At 36.8% G+C, this 19,015-nt stretch overlaps 1 protein-coding gene across 1 annotated transcript in view; it reads right to left on the minus strand.

Annotated features, from left to right (window-relative positions):
* LOC124172323 overlaps positions 1-19,015 on the minus strand; it is a 59,198-nt gene that overhangs the window by 32,975 nt on the left and 7,208 nt on the right. The window contains exons 2-4 of the mRNA XM_046551766.1: positions 7,524-7,691; positions 5,156-5,275; positions 3,969-4,088 (exon numbers count right to left, since the gene is read on the minus strand). Of these exons, the coding sequence (XP_046407722.1) occupies positions 3,969-4,088; positions 5,156-5,275; positions 7,524-7,529 (246 nt within the window). The 5' untranslated portion in view covers positions 7,530-7,691. The remainder of the gene's footprint in view (positions 1-3,968; positions 4,089-5,155; positions 5,276-7,523; positions 7,692-19,015) is intronic.

Consider the following 19,015-nt stretch of genomic DNA (forward strand, 5'->3'; position numbering starts at 1 on the left):
CGAGATCATCGGAGGACGATGTGCAGTGGATCCCATCGTCACATTCGCGTGCGTCCTCGGAGGCTCAAGTTCTTGATATGCCTGTTTTACAAAGTGATGGAGCTCACTCAGCTTCTACGTCTGTTATAAAGTCACCTATGAAAAGACTCTCCATTGATGATGAGGTTCCGAAGAAAAAGGTGTGTAGAGATCCTCGGGGGATAAGAGGGAAAAAAAATTTACATGCACTTTTGTGAGGATTCATGTTGTTTTGGGAGTAGTTTTTTCAGTTAATATTTTTTTGTTTTTTCATATTTTTTAATATCATGATACAATTATTTTTATTGTCTTTAATTTTTATATTATTTCTTGAATTCCTAAATATGTGATTTGTTCCTAAAACTGATTTTTTTGAGAGATTTGTGAATATTTTTCATTTTATTTGATTTTGTTTCAATTTAGTTTCGATGTTCATTGTTTTTTCTGTTCCTCTTTTTTTCATAATTTGTCTTGAAAAATATATAACATATTCAATCTTTTTTTGTTGAAATTTTATTCCTTCAAATTCCTACTCATATTCCTCTCTTTCCGCTGATTATTTCAGAAATTGATCACATTTGTGAATACGACGACCGCATTGTGCAGGCCAGCTATGGTGAAGTTTTGCCCACTAAATTTGCAGTTGCTTTCGGTCAACGCTGTTGTGCGATGCATTCATAAAGTTCGCGAAGAAGATTCGTTACCAAGGATAGAGAACCTTTGCCAAATCCTTCCCATCCCCTTCAGATTTTTTGACAAAATATTTTCCCAAATACTCATGTCTCTGTATTCTCAAGATGGTCCTCCGCAAATATTGGTACAATACTGTTGCCTTCCAATGAGTTTCTCATATTATCAACACTTGTGGGAAAGTTATTTCATTTATACATTTTCCATTAATAATTATTCACAGACCGGTCTAGACTTATATCCCCATTATGAATGCCTCATGTGTTATAAATTGTCGAGGAATCGAAGAAACGCACATAAATATACAATTTTCCAAAAAGTACCACCATGGACAACACCGCATGAAATTTTGTGGGAAAAAAAAATACATAAGGATGTGAGAGATGCCACAACGCAGACTGAAGAATTATTGTATTGATATTATGAAAATAAATAATTATTGTTATCCATTCTTTTAATTTATCACTTGACCTCTACACCCTCAGACCATCATCACCAAGATTGTGACTGTCTCAGTATTCCCATTGGAAAGAGAGGAAAATAAGTGGGAATATGGAGAAATAAGTTTGAAAAACAATTTAATTCATTTCTCTTTCCTCACTTATTTCAGAAATTCAACGCATTTGTGAGCAAGATACTCACAGAATGCAGGCCGGCTAAAGTGAAGTTTACCCCACTGAGTTTGAAAATGATTTCGATTAAGTCTCTTGTGCATTCCATTTATGAAATTCACCCAGTAGAAGATTCATCACTGAAAAACCTTTGTCGATCCCTCCCTATCCCATCCCGTTTTATTGATGAGCAGATTCCCCATAATTTCATTAAACTGTTTACTCAAGAAGGTTCACCGCAGATATCTGTTCAATTCTGTTGTCTGCCACTTCAAGTCTCCTTTTACGTGTACCTGTGGGAAAAGTATTTAATATATACTTTTTCCATGAACAATTATTCCCAGACCGGAGAATACAGATACCCTCATAACGAATGCCTCTACAGTTTCTCATCCTCTAAGAAGTCGCGAGTGGTGCATACAAAATTAAGTGTTCCAAATGTGCGAGCATGGCCAACGCAGCAAGAAGTTTTTTTAGGGGGAAATAAAATTTTTAAGGATGTGAGAGATTTTGCAACGCAGACTGATGAATTGTATTAATATTATGAAAATAAATAATTATTGTTATCCATTCTTTTAATTTATCACTTGACCTCTACACCCTCAGACCATCATCACTAAGATTGTGGCTGTCCCAGTATCCTCAGTTCATCCACGAGACGTTTAGATTTTCGATATTCATTTGTTTTGCCAGATGGCAGCACCTTCGAGGAAAAATTCAAGATGGCGGAGAATCCAAGATGGCGACTGTCCCAGTATCCTCATTTTTACACTACTTATATCCCTCATTAGGAAAGAGCTATATTTGTTCAGGGTTCCCACTCTATCTACATTATAAAATTCACGGTTTTTTCCAGGTTTTCACGGTCTAAATGTCATCAAATTCACGGTTTGCAGACAGGGCTTTTTAGGCAGAAATATTGATTACGTAACAATCATCGGCCACACGTTAACTAAAAATGTAACAAATGCGACAGATACTTTGAATGCAAATGCATCAATGACAGTGCTTTCTCTCATGACAATAGCAAAATTCATGTCCGGCTAAAAGGGTGCGAGTGGGAAAATGGAGGGAGCAGGGAAGTGAAGAAGTAGTGCCTGATTTTTTGCCAGGGTTAACGTCTTCCAATCGCAGGCTTAAGGTCAATGTGCTGTCATGGCGCACCGACCAATAGGGTGGTTTCCTATTATTTTTTTATTGCCTTAATCGAAAGATTATTACTCCTGGAGTACGTATTTCACGCCTTTAGATTTTCAATGACAACATCTATTTTTCGCGATTAAATGAAAAGTGAAAAATTTCAAGCGCGCGAAAACGCGACGCTTAAGTATGAATGCCGGGAAATATCTCCGTACGTCGTATTTCTGGTTCCCCCTCCCGCCCGGTGAGGTGACCTTGAGGCGAGGCTTAGCGCTGATACATCGCAGGATGCTAGCGGATAGCTGAGTACCTTGCTGGATGGTAGCAATTGGCTTAAAAAAGGTTTATTAATACCTTATCAAACGAAGAAAACTTTCCGAACTTAGCCAGTTTTAATAGGTGATTATTAAGACATGTTTCCCTGAGCTCTGTGCCTCATGCATGCATTGGTAACCTCAGACGATGTATAACTCCTATCCTCTCGTGTAGAAACTAGGTCCCTACGACGTCATGCGGAGTGGAATCGCATGGGCGCCAATCTGGCCTTTTTCAAATGAGGATAAAATTTGACCCTTGCCATTCGTCTAAACCGGTATTTCAAAAACCAAATAATTTGTGTATTATGAATACACTAATGGTGGGTAACGAATCGCAATCAATGCCTTTTGTTTTCTTTGATGAAGGAAACTTCCCTATTAATAATTACACTTTCAAATACACGTGTACAGATAAATTCGTGGACATTGCCCTCACGCGAATGACCTTGAAACATGATTGAAATATCGTTTTTTTTCTTTTAACCCGTCTATCATTGTTCTACAATCACGTTTGAGAGATTTTTTAAATGTTTTATGACGAAATTCACGGCTATCCAAGTTTTTTCACTGTAGACGAAATTCACGGCTTGTTCACGGTTTTCAGGTTTTCTTGGTTGAGTGGGAACCCTGTTAGGTGTACTAAGCTATTGGCTGCAAAATCCTATTCTCTAGCAATCCAACAAGCACAGCAAACTTAACTTGATTAGGATAAATCACTCAAACTGAATGATTTAGTTCTTTCTGAACTATTAAATGAGGGAATCATGATTCAAATCATCAGGTGTATTCAGCTGCACGTTTCTCGGCGATACTGACATCATGATCACTCTGTGAGAGCGTACTGGATGCAGCAGTGGGCATCTTGACTCTCAATCGTTTTCCTCCCTTCTGCTCTGCGCTGATCCAAAATGAGCAACGTGTTTCTACTATCACTAAAATGCCAACTGTGCTGTGAAGTGGCACCACTCTCAAATGTGAGCACCTAGAGCAGTTGAATGCACCTTGTTGCTGATTACAATGAGTGGTTCATTTTGAATGATTTGCTCATTTACAACACAGCTCATCAGTACTAGTTCACTTTTAATCAAGTCAGGGAAAAGGTTGTTTGTGAAGTGCGGTTGGGAATTTTCCACGGTTGAATGGATTGCATCACAGCAAAACTGTGCTAAACAAGGATAGAGTGTTGACTCACCAAGGCATCAGTTGTCAATGGGTCTATGGCATCACTTTCAAATCCATCTGGAGCTGTCCCATGCAGCACTTCACCATTCTCATCTCTAAGGGGGTCTACGTTCTCCTCTTTTACACGAAACTGGAAGAGAATGCTGCGTGTCACTCCACAATATACAAATAATAATGATAAAGGTAAAACCTCCTCTTTTATCACAGAATACTCATCCTGGTCAAATGCAACTATGCCCGAGATTTTTGTGACCAACTTCAATGAAATTTCTAACATGATAGCTCTTTTTTGTCCAACTGAGCCAACGAGGGCTCCTATGGTGCTTTAATGCACCTATTCTGTTAAAACTTTGAGTGCCGGCTGCTATATTTACAGCCCCACAGAAAAATCCAGCCATTTTTACTATATTCGCACCTTTTCTAAAACATTAGCATCTAAAATATATTTATATCGATGTGCATTTCAATAAAAATGGACTTTGCTCTTTTTTATGAATGAGTTGAATAACATTCATTACAAATTTTAAAATATGTAGTTTAACAATGAAAACCTACTGTTTTTTTTTAAATAAAAAAGTTGCAACATATGATGTACCGCCATAACATGCATAATGATTTTTTAAATACCCTCAATTTGAACTATTTAAAGCATGGAAATCATGAAAAATCATTGTTCCAAGCAAAGTATTATAAATCCTGGATGACAAAAAGGGTCAATGCACTCTCAACGAGCAAAAGAATTTTCACACGAAGTGGCCTAAGATGAGGATGCCGGTAGCTACAGAGGACTTTTCGTCCTCAAGACATAAAGTTCACTCTTTTTCCATCAAGCAGTTGATTTTTGAAAAAGCAGAACCCCTAAGCAGTAAACTGGAAAAGTACCACAGGCGAAATATTACAGATTCACTCATACAAAGCCAATTAAACGGAAAGACGTAATATTACGTCCGCAGCAATCCTCAGAAGGATTAGCAGGATGCAATATTACGTCCATGGCGTGCGAAGTTTCAATAATAATGAATCGCTCACTTTGAGCAATTTTTTTTAATGAAATACAAAGCCCTTTAGTACTTTTCACATTTGATCAAGCGAGGGAAAAGTTTGTGTTTTTCTGCTCAGTCATCCAACGAATGTTCCACTGAGAAATGAATTTGTGCAATAGCAAAACTGCGCTAAACACTGCAAGAGCACACTCACCAAGTCATCGCTTGCCAAGGGGTCTATGGCATTACTTTCAATCCCATTTTGTGCTGGTGTATGTTGCACTACAAAATTCCCTTCCCTTAGCAGGTCCTCGTTCTCCACTTTTACATGACACTTTAAGAGAATGTAGAATGTCACTCAAAATAGTCCTTATAATTATAACCTATTTTCAATAATAATATTAACCCTTTACCGGTGATGTGCGGTCTGACAGACCGCTGCGTTTCTAAAATTATGAATATTTTTAAAATTAAGATTTCAAAATATCTATAATTCTCGTTAGCTTCATATTTTTGCATAACAAGGACATCCCACTCTTAAAATTTAACGTTCCTTTTATTAATTTCTGTAAATTTGCAATTGAACTGGATTAGCGGTTTGTGAGACCGCACCTCACTTACTAAGATTGCATCAAGAAAAGGAATAAGCGGGATAAATTTCATGGCTACTTACTACTTAGCCTTCCAACTTTAACATTTAAGGCCTTTTTTGAATCTGGCGAAATATTGATAGATAAATATAATAATTACAACTCAAGTGTTTTTGGCATCAGTTTTTTGATCCTGCTTCAAATCACAATTTTTTATGACAAATTGGTTTGTATTGGGAGTGTAAAAATTTTAATAGAAGTTTTAAAATAGTTAAGCATCCAAAGAAAAATTAAACAAAACAATAAAAATGGCGTAGCAATATTTTATGAATTTTTTATTTGTTGCGGTCTCTCAGACCGCATGTCACCGGTATTGTAACAAGAATTGCACATCACTGGTTAAGGGTTAAAAGTAGTAGAAGCATATATGTCCTAAACAAACTGCTAACATCAAAATTTTTAACCATCAGAACTACATAGAGTAAGGATGTAAGGATAAGTGCTTAAATTTTCCTTTGAGGCTCATTGGTGAGGACATTCCCCAAACTCACTTGATGGATATGACTGGCACATGTGTTTACAAGAGTGGATGCCAGCTTCCCCTCTTTTTCTCATATCCTTACTCCAAGAATTAGAATTAGGCTTGCATGCCAGCAATGAAAAGAGTATTTACAGCATTATTGGTAAAGAGAGAGCGTAAAAGGGGCCCCATTCCATTGTGTAGAAGCTGGATTTATGTTGTCATATAAGATGTGTTATAAATGGTTCACAGAAATGTCTACAGCATGGAAATGAGAGCAGAGATATCCATTCACTCCTGATATTTGTAACAGAATAAACTCTCGATTATGTGCACAGATTTTGAGTTGTTGGTGGATAGAATTTCTGCAAATATAACATGAAATTGTACTCTACCATGAAGCTTAATGCAGCATTAACACTTTAAGTACACCATTGTTAAATTATCTTCCTTTCCATGAGCAAATAAGGATAAGATGCTCACAAAAACAGTTCTCTCATTGTATTTTAGTTCCTATCACTGATAAAATACACATGAATTGCCATGTGAAAAAATTCCCTTGGACTGCTGCAAATTAAACCTTTGCTGGTCAGGTGACAGTGCAGATCACAATGCATATTCAACCGGCAATTGTCACAACTCTTATGGTACTACGTGTCAGGCCCCCACGGTTTATCACGGATGGCAACATAAGGGAGAAAGGACTTCAATAAAGCCACAACTGGCTGAGAGGCTCATGAAATACTTTTCTTCTTAAAAGGGAATCAGGGGTTGCCCACAAAAAATTCTTTCCACCTAATATTTGTAACTATAATAGGCACCCCCACTACACACTACAGATAAGGTCCTAAAAAGTGCCATGGTAAGTGGGAGATGCATTTCTGGCAGTATAATTTAAATTCTGTGCACCATATGATGACGGGCTATTTCACAGCCATGCATACCAATTAAGTTGATATTGCACAATGGTCAAAAATCCAATTTAATATAAACTTGGAGATGATTACTTATATGAGATGTATATATATCGGTAACTGTATTCTTTTTCGATTTTCCATGCTTATAATTAGGCAAGTTTCCTTAATGAGGTTAAGGAGGAAGATTGCTTAAACAAATAGATAACAATCTTGAGACCAAGCCATGTTACAGCTAAGACTATTAGCTTGTAAGTAGAATTGGTAGAGTTCACCATAGGCTTACTACACAGGTTGTGCAACATTCAATTCATGGCCTTGGCAGTGTTGTACAACTTAGATTGAATTATTAGTAAATTGATAAGTATGATTAGACTTTTTGCCTTCTATGATACAACTAAAGGTGGTAATATTAAAGAATACACCCCAGAGAAATGCATATACTTATGCCAGGCAAATCCATTTTCATCTCACAAATAATATACTGGGTAATACAACTAAAATTAAAGGAATTAATCTTTCCACTCAGATTTTAAAGTATATGAGAATAAATCTTACCAACATATCGGTTGTGGGCAGTTGGAGGTCTGGCACAGGAATGAATATTTCAGTTGGTTGGACTGAGCATGCTACCTCTGAAGTGCCTACAATCACATCTCGAATGCAGTCCTTTTTTTCAGGAGAAGACCTCAAATTATCATCAGCTGCCTCCTCCCCTTCAACACTCTGCAGAGAGAGTAACACTGATAAACAACTCAACTCCATCAAAATCAACAAATAAGGAATGCAGTTAATATTAAGAAACAGGATTTTTGACATCTTATCTATGTTGTTAAACGAGCGTGCTGCGCCCACTCCCAGCGTGCTTTCCCCGCTCTTTTCAATGCAGGTCCACAGAGGGATAGGCGCGTTTCTAATTTTAAAATGTAGAAAAAAAAGGCAGGGTCTTATGTACAAATTTAATTCGAATATTCATGCACAAATTGAGGTCATAGGACCTCTTTAAACACAACTTTGGAAGTAATTACACTATCCTCTGTTAAATGCACATGTTGACTCATACTTACGTATCAACAGGAGACTTGAATGTGGAATCAGCCGCATTTCAATAAAAGTTATTTAAAGAATGCGAGATATTGTTGCAAATCAACAAATGTATCAGTTTGTGCGCCGTTAGTGTCAGGAATATTTACCGGTTTTTGTTTTTTTTTATTATTTAAAAACCAATTTTAGGAAACAATAGCAACATTTAGGAAGTAAGATATGCCGTCGCATGTTCTCTGATCATTTCTGTGCATTTTGGTACCTCATTTGTAGAGTTTGGTTGCAAATAAGTTGAGAAAAAGGTATCTATACAGTAGATATAATATAGAATATTGAAATGTGTCTGTAAATCAATCACTCAAAAACTACATGGCCGTTAGCAACAAAATTGGGCGAGAAGACTCTTGGCAGACTCAATTCATGCTATTATGGCTTTATCAAAACATCCTTGGGGCCACGAGAAGGCCTTCAAATCACAGCAATTCAAATCAAAAATTCACACCATACACCCCTGGAATATCAAGGTCATGTGAAGTATCTTATTCCCATTCTTCTCTAGTTAGAAGCTTGCACTTAATATGGAAATTGAGGGTAACAATCTTCACTACTAAATACACAAAAAAAACGGGGCAGTTGTGGGACTGGCCGACAGAAGTGAAAACTGAAATAATTATTATTCATTTATTTTTTATATATGTAGATTTAATATTATTAAAGAACTAATTTTTCCAGTAATACTCACTTTTCAACAAAAATTGAAATTATTTTTTCAGCAAACTGTTTATTATTAAACATATATTAAAAATACGATGTGTATGAATAGAAAGTAACATCATTTATATATGTTGAATTAAAACTTTTGGGCTATGTCGCCGCGTCAGATTTTGGGTGGCCCCAACGTTTCCCGACCGATGCTGGTCGCTTTCTGACGCGGCGACATAGCCCAAAAGTTTTAATTCAACATGACGAGCACCCGCGAAAGTTTTAACGAAGAATCATTTATATATTAAAATATAATATGCATTTATTTCTTTTATTTAATATGCTTTAAACCTATAATTGTTCACTATGCACATAAAAGAAACTGCCTTAAATTGTACTGACCTATATTTTTATAGCACTAGAATAGACACTGATCACTGTAGGCTTACTCCATGTGGCGTGTGATATTTCTGTCAGAAGATAAGCGGTTTTGTAAAGCTTAGATTTGCTAGCATGAAAATAGATAAGCATGGTTAGGATTTTTGCCTTTTATCGTACAATTAGTTCAGTCGCCCAACTGATAGTTATATATCTTTGAGTGACTACCCATAGGAACAAATATATTTACACTTTCACTACTGAAGGTCATTCGCCTCCATTTTTACCATAGAAGAGGAAATAAACTACAAAGATATAGGCTTTGGGTGGTTTGCAGTAAGGAACAGGAATACATATTTTAGTGAGTAGTACACAGCCTGCAAGCTGCGAAGTGCCTTTAATTGCAACTCCAATGCAGATGCAATTGAAAGCACTTCAGAGCCTACATGCAGTCCTTCGTGTCAGTAGCAGACCCAAACCTGTCACCAGCTACCTTCTCTCCCTCAATAGAGTATGTGCACTCGGGAGGAATACGATTGAAATGCAGTTTATTCGGTAAAGTGTATCGTAAATATCATTACTTTCGATTAACAGCATTAATTGTTGCTTAGTTTGTTTAATAATTACTATTTAATATGCATTGTTTTCGCAACGATATTAGGCAGACGAAAACGCTCATCTATTGGCTCCTCGGTATGTGACGTCATTCTGGTCTATCTCATCAGCGTGCAAGGTGTTTATCGTGTTATGATCGTGTTTATGCTTCAATAAACTACGTGTGCATTGGAAAAAGTTGGTGGATCTGATCTGTGTAAAGGGAAATACATTTAAGTGCTTATCATAGAATCAGGTTTCGCGAGGGTTTCTTCAAATAATATCCCGAAGGTGGATGCTTCAATGATTGACCGTGCTGATTATGTTGGACCACAGTCTAAACATGACTGTTTGTTTAGACTGTGGTTGGACTATACCTACATGCCTCGGCACGAAGTTTTAATGTTGAACTGGAGCTTTTTTGTTGTCTTGTCTCATTCATAATAAAGAGAAATGGACGGGAAACCTCATCGGAAATTAGGTCTAACATAAGTGAATTAAGTAAGATTGTTTACAGTAGGTAATTGGCCAAAAGTTTGTTAGCACGATACGAAGGTTTACGGAAATAAAAGTGCCGGTAGGTAGATAACTATCGATATTTGTATTATTGTCATTTCAAATACCGATCATAATTTAATTTATCTATTTAACTATTTTCTATTCTATTATTATTTAACCTACTGACTCGCGAAAAATAATTTTTCATATTCAGTTATGGCCCGTGGTGACTGGATGAATATCCATAGTTAATTATTAAATTGCCGTTACTGAGCTGGGTTCTTCTTCTTCTGGGCTATTTAAGGTTTTAAACGTAAGCACAAATAACTGAAGTTACATTTTGGTCCAGTTTAAGCAGTAATCTGATCTTCATTTCTTAAAAAAAACGCACTTTTAGTCGACGTATTTGTTCTTCCGTAGAATTAATGTATTCAAAAGCGGAGTTCTGATTATCTCAATGTTTCTACAAGTTATTTTCAGTTCGCTAACATAGATATGTCAGTCAGATGTACATTTGCTTGGTTGAGGTTTATGAATAGCATTTGTGAGGTATATCTAAAAAAGGTCATTGAAAACTTGGTCCGGATGAATGACGGAAATCTCTCGGGCTGGAAATCAAATGTTTGATAGTTTGATCAGACGATTACTTTTCATTCATTCGGTTTCAATATGCTTCTCGAAGCATTTGTTAGCACAATTCAATAATTGGTTCATTTTATATTTCTTCACAGCATAAGTTTATTGGTTTTCAAGGTACAAGTGTCTTGTTATGACCGGTTATGACTATCCATTAATCGAGGAATCCCTCCGCGCGGTGCATTTCCAAAAAGTAGTCCCGACTTGTGATACGTAATAATGAGCTTATTTCACATCCGATTTGGAAAATATTAGCATCACTGTGTTTGGAATTAAATTACAAACATTTTGAATACCCAAACTATCACTTTTTATCGAAAATTAATTTTCCGTTTTTTAGTTAGTAGTACGGGTACAGTTACTAAGTTAGTTACTAATTAGTGACTTAGTTTTCACGAATTAAGTCGTACTATTTTCAAGGATCATCACTGTTTAAGTGTCTCTTAATTTTAATGTCACTATAAATCTGCAAACGAACGCAAATGCGAGAACCGAGGAGTAAGAAATACGAATAGGTAGTTCGAGGTAGAAAAGTTGATAGAGTCTTGTCGTCAGCGTAACCGAGAAACAAATGAATTAAAAGATGTAGATGATGGCATGTACACTCTTTAAATCTAGTTCATAAGGCATTCCATGGCTTCTTTCCAAGCTCAGTATACGCTGTAGAGGGGCTCACCCTAAAGAACAAGGAATGCCTGAGAACACGTCGAACAAAATGACGTCACAGTCTTGAGAATATGGCCGACTGGTGTTTCAGCGCATCATTAATTTTGCAAATTTTAATAATTAATATCTCGCTTAAAAAGTACCTCTCTATTCTCAGACTCGGAATTTAGCCTAATTGAGGTGTAAATTCTTTTTTAAGATCACTTCCCAAAAATGTGCACATACTCTATTTTAAAGAGAAAGTAACAAGTAAACCACTTCCCTGCCATCAAAATCAACACATTTAAGTGAAAGCTCCTAACATTGATGATACAGGATTTTTACCATCTCATCTACACGACTACATATATAAACATTGAGTAGTGTACGTCTGTCAATTGATCGCTCAAAAAGTAAAGAACTGAATGAAACAAAATTTGGCAGGAATATACTCTGTATCTGGGGTTCACAGTTAGGGTACATGACGATAGCCCTATGGAGCCCTGAGAGGCCTTCTAGTGGGACTTTCACTGCAAATAACATGACGGCAATGATAGAGAGAATATTGGGGCCATGCAGAGGTTAATAAATTTCCTTTTTAAATAACCTTACAATGCGATCAATGGCTATAATTTTCACAGTTAAAAGAATGAATAAAATCTTATTCTTTGACTCATTTTGTTTACAGCTGCCTTGTAGCCAACAACATTTATAAAGTTAAGAAACTTCCTCTGTAAAACCGTTCAGATGCCCAAACGTTTGGATGCCGACCTTTGTGTGGAAGAACTTACTGCCACCATCCGAGATTGCACTTAAAAGCATCAAAATACGTAATTCCACAAACCAGGGATCCAGAAACTCTGCCTCCTGAAATCTTAAATGCTATAAAGGAACACAACAGAGCCAGAAAACACTGGCAACTGCTGCATACCAAAGAAAATCACAACTACTTCAAACAACACCACAACCGCTTGAATCATTTTTTGAAGCTCCACTGACAAAGCCGCTGGGACAAGAAAAAAGCTTCCCAGTCAACAGAAGACAACTCTATCTGGAAAATGGCAAGAGCTCTCAAAAGCCCACACAATCAGACTCCACCACTCAGAACCGGGGAAAACGGATCTACGGATCAGAAGGCATCTACGGATCAGGAAAAAGCCACAATTGTTTCGGAAATGCTGAAAGCCCGTTTTACAAACAGCCTTGTCTCCGATCTTGAAGACAATGCAGAAAAACACCGGCTGAGGTTGAGTTACTGTCCAATTGAGCAGCCAGCATTGACCTGAATCAAAGAATTGAACGACACCATTGGAGGACTAAAAAGCAAATCTGCACCCGGCCCCAATGCTATTTCCAACAAACTCCTGAAAAACCTCTCCAACTCCACCATTTCATTCCTAGTCATTTTCTTTAATTTCCTTTTCCACATTACTTCCCACAGCCTGGAAACGAGCAAAGGTCACCATGCTCCTGAAACCACAAAAACCTGCATCAAACCCTTCATCCTACAAACCCATTTATCTCCTCTGCACCCTGTCAAAATTATTTGTAAATCTAATTCATAACCGCCTATAATACCACCTCATCATCATCATCATCACTGGTCAACAATCCTAGGATTGGTTTGTCGCAGCTCTCCACTCAGTTCTCCTATCAGCTTATCTTTTCACACCTACGTATTTCTTCTCTTTCACATCTCCCTTTACTTGTACCATATATTTTGCTCGGGGTCTTCCTTTTCCGTTCTTGCCCTCCACTTGTCCTTCGACGATTGTCTTCCTCAGGCCATCATGTCTCAAGATGTGGCCTATGAGGTTGTTCTTTCTTCTTCTTAATGTTTTCATGAGGCTTCTCTTCCCTCCCACTCTTCTTAGGACTTGTCCCTGGAAAACAGCATTAGGCCGGAACAAACGGGTTTCCGTGCTAAAACTGCAACAACCCACCTAATACTATGGCTCACCAAATTAATCACCATTGGTTTCAACGCCCGTCTAATTACCCAAGCAGTCCTCTTGGACCTGGAAGCAGCCTCTGACAGGGTTTGAACCTTGGGCTTTCTTCTGAAACTATCCTTTCTACCTATTCCACTTTACCTTCAGAAACTCATCAAATCCTTCACTTCCAACAGAACCTTCTTCATCAAATTGAACCAAGCCTCTTCTGAAACCTTCCCTATTTCCTCTGGTGTTCCGCAAGGCACCATCCTTTCTCCAATCCTTTTCAACCTCTTTGTAAATGACCTTCCCTAAATTCCCGGCACCGAAGCTCTTCTTTACGCTTTTGACACCACCTTCATCGCCCATGGTTCAAACCCTAGAACAACTGCAGAACTTCTCCAGTGGCAGATTGACGCATACGAAGAATGGGCCGATACATGGGAACTCACCACGAATCCGAATAAATGCATCCACATGACCTTTAGTCGTAGACCAAAAGCCAGAACTGGAAATCCTATTTACTACAGAAAGAAAGAAATCAAACGGAAAAAAACAGCCAAGTTCCTAGGAGTCATCTTTGATAAAAACTCATTTGGAATCATCACATCACCAGCTTCACAGCTAAGGCCAAAGTTGTAGCAGCTGCCCTAGGTCCACTGCTACAAAAAAAATGTAAGCTGTCTCTCAAAACAAAACTCATCCTCTATAAGACAATGGTTAACCCTAATACGAGCAAGATGAGTCTCTTGGACTCATCGCATCACATTTTTGATAATTTTATTACGTTATTGAAATGTCAGCATGTTGTAAATTTTTTACTTCATCTAATTGTATATTTCCTATAAATTAGAGTAATTCAAACTTCTTTTGGAATTAAAGTAACTTAGAAATAATTTTATCCCTGAATTCCCACAAATCCGGGCAAGGTGAGTCTGTTTGCACGAAATGTAAAAAGTAAAGTGCATTTTACAAATATTTGGTTTGAATTGTTAAAATAATGTAAAATTATCACTATGTACATGTAATGATAAATATTTGGTGTTTTATGAAGTGAAAACAGAAAGAATTAGTCATTAGTCCACTGTACTTGCTGTTTGACTATGTATGAAATAATTAAGTAATGTAAAACTTTTGTTAAACAAATAATCAATCCATTTTATGTTAAATGATTCTATAGTGCCCAATATGTACAAATTGATGAGAAAAGTAATATTTTTCACTGTTTAATAGTTCAAATTAAAATCAAAAGTTAAAAGAGTCCATTGGACTCACCTTGCCCGATTACGTCAGAAAAATATGTTGCCCGTATTAGGGTTAAACCGTTACTGACTTACGCGTCACCTGTATGGCTGATGGCTTCTGAGACTCATTTATCTAAAATCCAGAAAACAGAAAACCAAGAATATTCTCATCAGAAAAATTGCTGCTGCTCCCTGGTTCATCAGAAACAGAGACATCTGCAAGGGCCTGTGCATAACTCTGATCCTTCATGAACTAAAAGAATATTTAATATAATTTTGAAACTCACTCAGTAAAACCGAAAACGAAGAAATAATCAATCTTTGGAATTACGCACCGGACGCAATACAAAAACACAGAACCCCTAATTCAGTATTCCTCCCAAACCATATCCCTTCCTCCTAAATAGTTTCCCACCTGCAAAACTATAAACAAAAATGAAAAAACTTACCTGAAATGCAAATTTTAGACACTCACTGGAGACAGTCTAAGGCTGGGACTAGTGTAATGCAAAAACAACAGAAATTCCGGCAAGACAACGAGACAATTGCATTTTCTAAGCAATTGTATCTCTTACGTAAAAACCACATAATTCTCTAATTTCAAGGTGTCTTTGAATGAGACCATTGATTTGCAATATGTTTTACTTACATTTCATTAGCGCACAACATCTTCCAAATTCCATAGTTTAATTGGAACTCTAGAAGATAATGGAATTTATAAAAAAAAATTGCAGACTTTCTGAAATTTATTTTCCTTTTCCTTATGAAAAGATGAGAGACAATACAAATACCTATGGAAGTGGAATAAAAATTAAGTTTTTTAGTTACATGATTATATGTTGTTATATTATAATTACATGTTTTATATTTGCTTCACTTTTGATAAACTACATTGGAATGAATTGGTATAACTAACTTTGTCAGACCAATTATTACAATTTTTTGTGTTTACATGTAAAATGCTTTTATTAATAATGATTTTGATAGATTTTATGCTGTATCTAAATTTTTCCTGTATCATAATCAAAAGTGTTGTTTAACTAACAATTAGCAAACTGTGAAGATTAGAGCACTACTGTTTTTAGTCAGTGCACATTTTGTTTTAAAATCTATTTACCAAATAAATACAATTAGAAAACCAAAAAACTATTCACTACTACCATATTCTCATCATACTCACTAAATCATACTATTCGCCTATATAACACCCTAATGCCTGTTCTACATGCTCGGATCAGCTCATCCGGCTTAGCTCAGACAAATTGCTCAGCGCGAACCCATTCTTAACGAGAGGCTTAAGTCAACCCCTCGCCATCTGATGGCAATAACTGAAAGTCTAAGAACACTTGAGAGTCGGCGAGTGCCAAAGCATTTTATGGAAAAATTTCTAGCAAAGCAGATAATTAACGGATTTATTTTGGCAGATCAGTGTATTCCCGAGTTATTATCTGTCGTGCTTGTACGGAAGGGGATGAATTTAGAATATTTCAGATGATTTTTCGTCGGCTAGGGCGATAATACTTCCTCATGTTTTGTTACAGGTTAAGTAGAGAATTTTTACATCGAAAAAAGTCCTAAATATATATTTGGTACATTATAAATCCGTTAATTAAAAATTACGACTGTTTTGGATCATCAATGGAATGGCTATGAAGGTGACCACAAGAAGATGGCAAATGCTGACATGAACGCGACGACGTTAAAGACTTTCAAATTTTTTGTTCACTGGGAACGTATTATAATATTCCAGTAAGGACGTTGGTCTCGTCCACAATCTTATTTCGAGCACGCCCCGCTAACTTTGTCATCTATGAGCTCAGTGAGATGTACCACACTCAGAAGAAAACCAAACGCAACCAAATACACGTGCCATGTGAGAGAGAGTTGATGACAACAGCGCAGCGTTTAACTTAAGCTGGGGGTCCCAGGCGAGATGATCCGACCCCCTCGGCTGAGCCGTGGCAACGTCTCTACACGGCAAGATCAGCCACCAGGACGGCTGATCCTAGGTGCTGAGCCGAGCGTGTAGAACGGGCATAAGGTGCAATAATATTGTGTATTGCAACCAAGGTGCAAAACGGTATTCAGAACGTGTATAATCTGTGTTTTTATTACACCGGATGGCGTAATTTTCGAAATAGGTATAGCATCATTGCAATTCACTATTCTGAACACCAAATGGCACCCAGTAGGGTTGCAATAACATTCTACCATCTCCCAAGCTGGGCATTTTGGTATTACACCCCAGAAAACGTGCGCATTGCGATGTTGAATTGTTTTTCTGAGGTTTAAGTAATCTAATCACATATTGAAAAATGGAATATTAGCCAAATTTAAAATCACATCTACTTTATTTTAATTAAATAATCATAGCATAAGTGATGAATATGCAACTAGTTAAGCGACTTGGGTAGAAATTAACATTTGAGCTTAATATGTGGAGCAGAAGCTTGCTTCATTGACAGTACATACACAATAACAGTAAATGCAAAGAATTACTATGAATAGACCAAATTTTCTGTAAAGCATTCACATAATGCATAATTTTATTTCAACACTTAGAGGTGCGACGAAAACATCCTCAATGTGGGCTATCAGGTCGATTAATGAAAAATTTCAAGCTTGAGTTAACTCACTAACTTGCCAAATAAAATAATAGCTATAGCTTTCAATGAAAAGCATATATTACAATAATAATACCATACATTTTGATCAGCCGTTAATTTCCTCAATTGGACAGAATATACAAACAAATTCTATGAGTCGAAATTACTTTCCCCACTATTCGCTACCTTCTACAATGAAAATTTAATATTTATGAAATTATAACACGGTCAGTTGACTTGAATTACTTGTATAAAAACAAATGATTTCTCGGAACACCAATAAAGTTTACGAACAAGTATGATTCACCACAAACGTTCAATGGAATATCCATGAACAACACTAATGCAATATTTATCATGTGGAATTCAGTACAAATAGTTGCCTCTTTTGACAAGAAAGTTTTTCACATAATTAAGATTCAGTTTATCGGCAGTTCAGAGTCTATCATGTATAACAATCAGCTGATACGAAAACAATAGTAAGTGACACAACAGCACTTTCAACATGATTCACTATAGGGTACTTTCCTTCATCAAAGAAAACGCAAGGCATTGATTGCGATTCGTTACCCACCATTAGTGTATTCATATTATACAAATTATTTCGTTTTAGAAATACCGGTTTAGACAAATGGCAATGGTCCATTTTTATCCTCATTTGAAAAAAGCTAGATTGGTGCCCATGCGATGCCACTCCACGTGACGTCACAGGGACCTAGTTTCTATACGAGAAGATAGGAGTTATACATCGTCTGAGGTTACCAATGCATGCATGAGGCGCAGAGCTCAGGGAAACATGTCTTAATAATCACCTATTAAAACTGGCTAAGGTCGGAAAGTTTTCTTCGTTTAATAAGGTATTAATAAACCTTTTTAAAGCCAAGCGCTACGAGCCAGCAAGGTACTCAGCTACCCGCTAGCATCCTGCGTCCTATCAGCGCTCAGAGCCTCGATCAAGGTCACCTCACAAGGCAGGAGGGGGAACCAGAAATGCGTCGCATGGACTTTTTCCCATCATTCCTACTTAAGCGTCGCGTTTTCGCGCGCTTGAAATTTTTCACTTTTCATTTAATCGCGAAAAATAGATATCGTCATTTAAAAATCTAAAAGCGTGAAATAAGTACTCCAGGAGTAATAATCTTTCGATTTAGGCAATAAAAAAATAATAGGAAACCACCCTATTGTGAGATTCACTTTTTCACAGCTGTTCCATCTATCTTCAAATTCACCATCACCTCCCTCTGCTTTTTCCACATCTGCAGCTGAAAGACCGATATTATTCCATCATAATGCATGAAAGCACAGCTGCATGTGACATTGCCACCTACTTCATTTCCTAAACAGAGTATGAATACTGAAATTAGGGTGTCATATAATATAAAGCTAACATTAGAAACGAAAGCTTCTGGTTCATACAATAAAGCTACATTGTCATGAGCAATACAATGAAAGTTTATGCATATTTATTTTGACATGCAACCAACAGACTTCGAAGCCTAGCACAGTTACGAAGAAAATCAAACATATTTAGCTTTCAAAGATTATTTCACATAGCATATATCTCACGTTAAACGACCGATCGTATGTAGGTAATTGATTCAATATTAACGCCTGATAAATCATCATTATAAATATGAAATTATGACCTAACCCACCTGTCTGAAGCCATTGTGAAATCTACCACATCTGATGCACACACAAACGGCTGATTTCCTAAATGAGATTTTCAAAGGGTATTATATGAATTCAAGGCTTTAATATAATTTTTA

Source organism: Ischnura elegans, assembly GCF_921293095.1.
Source record: "Ischnura elegans chromosome 13 unlocalized genomic scaffold, ioIscEleg1.1 SUPER_13_unloc_1, whole genome shotgun sequence".
Lineage (NCBI taxonomy): Eukaryota > Metazoa > Arthropoda > Insecta > Odonata > Coenagrionidae > Ischnura > Ischnura elegans.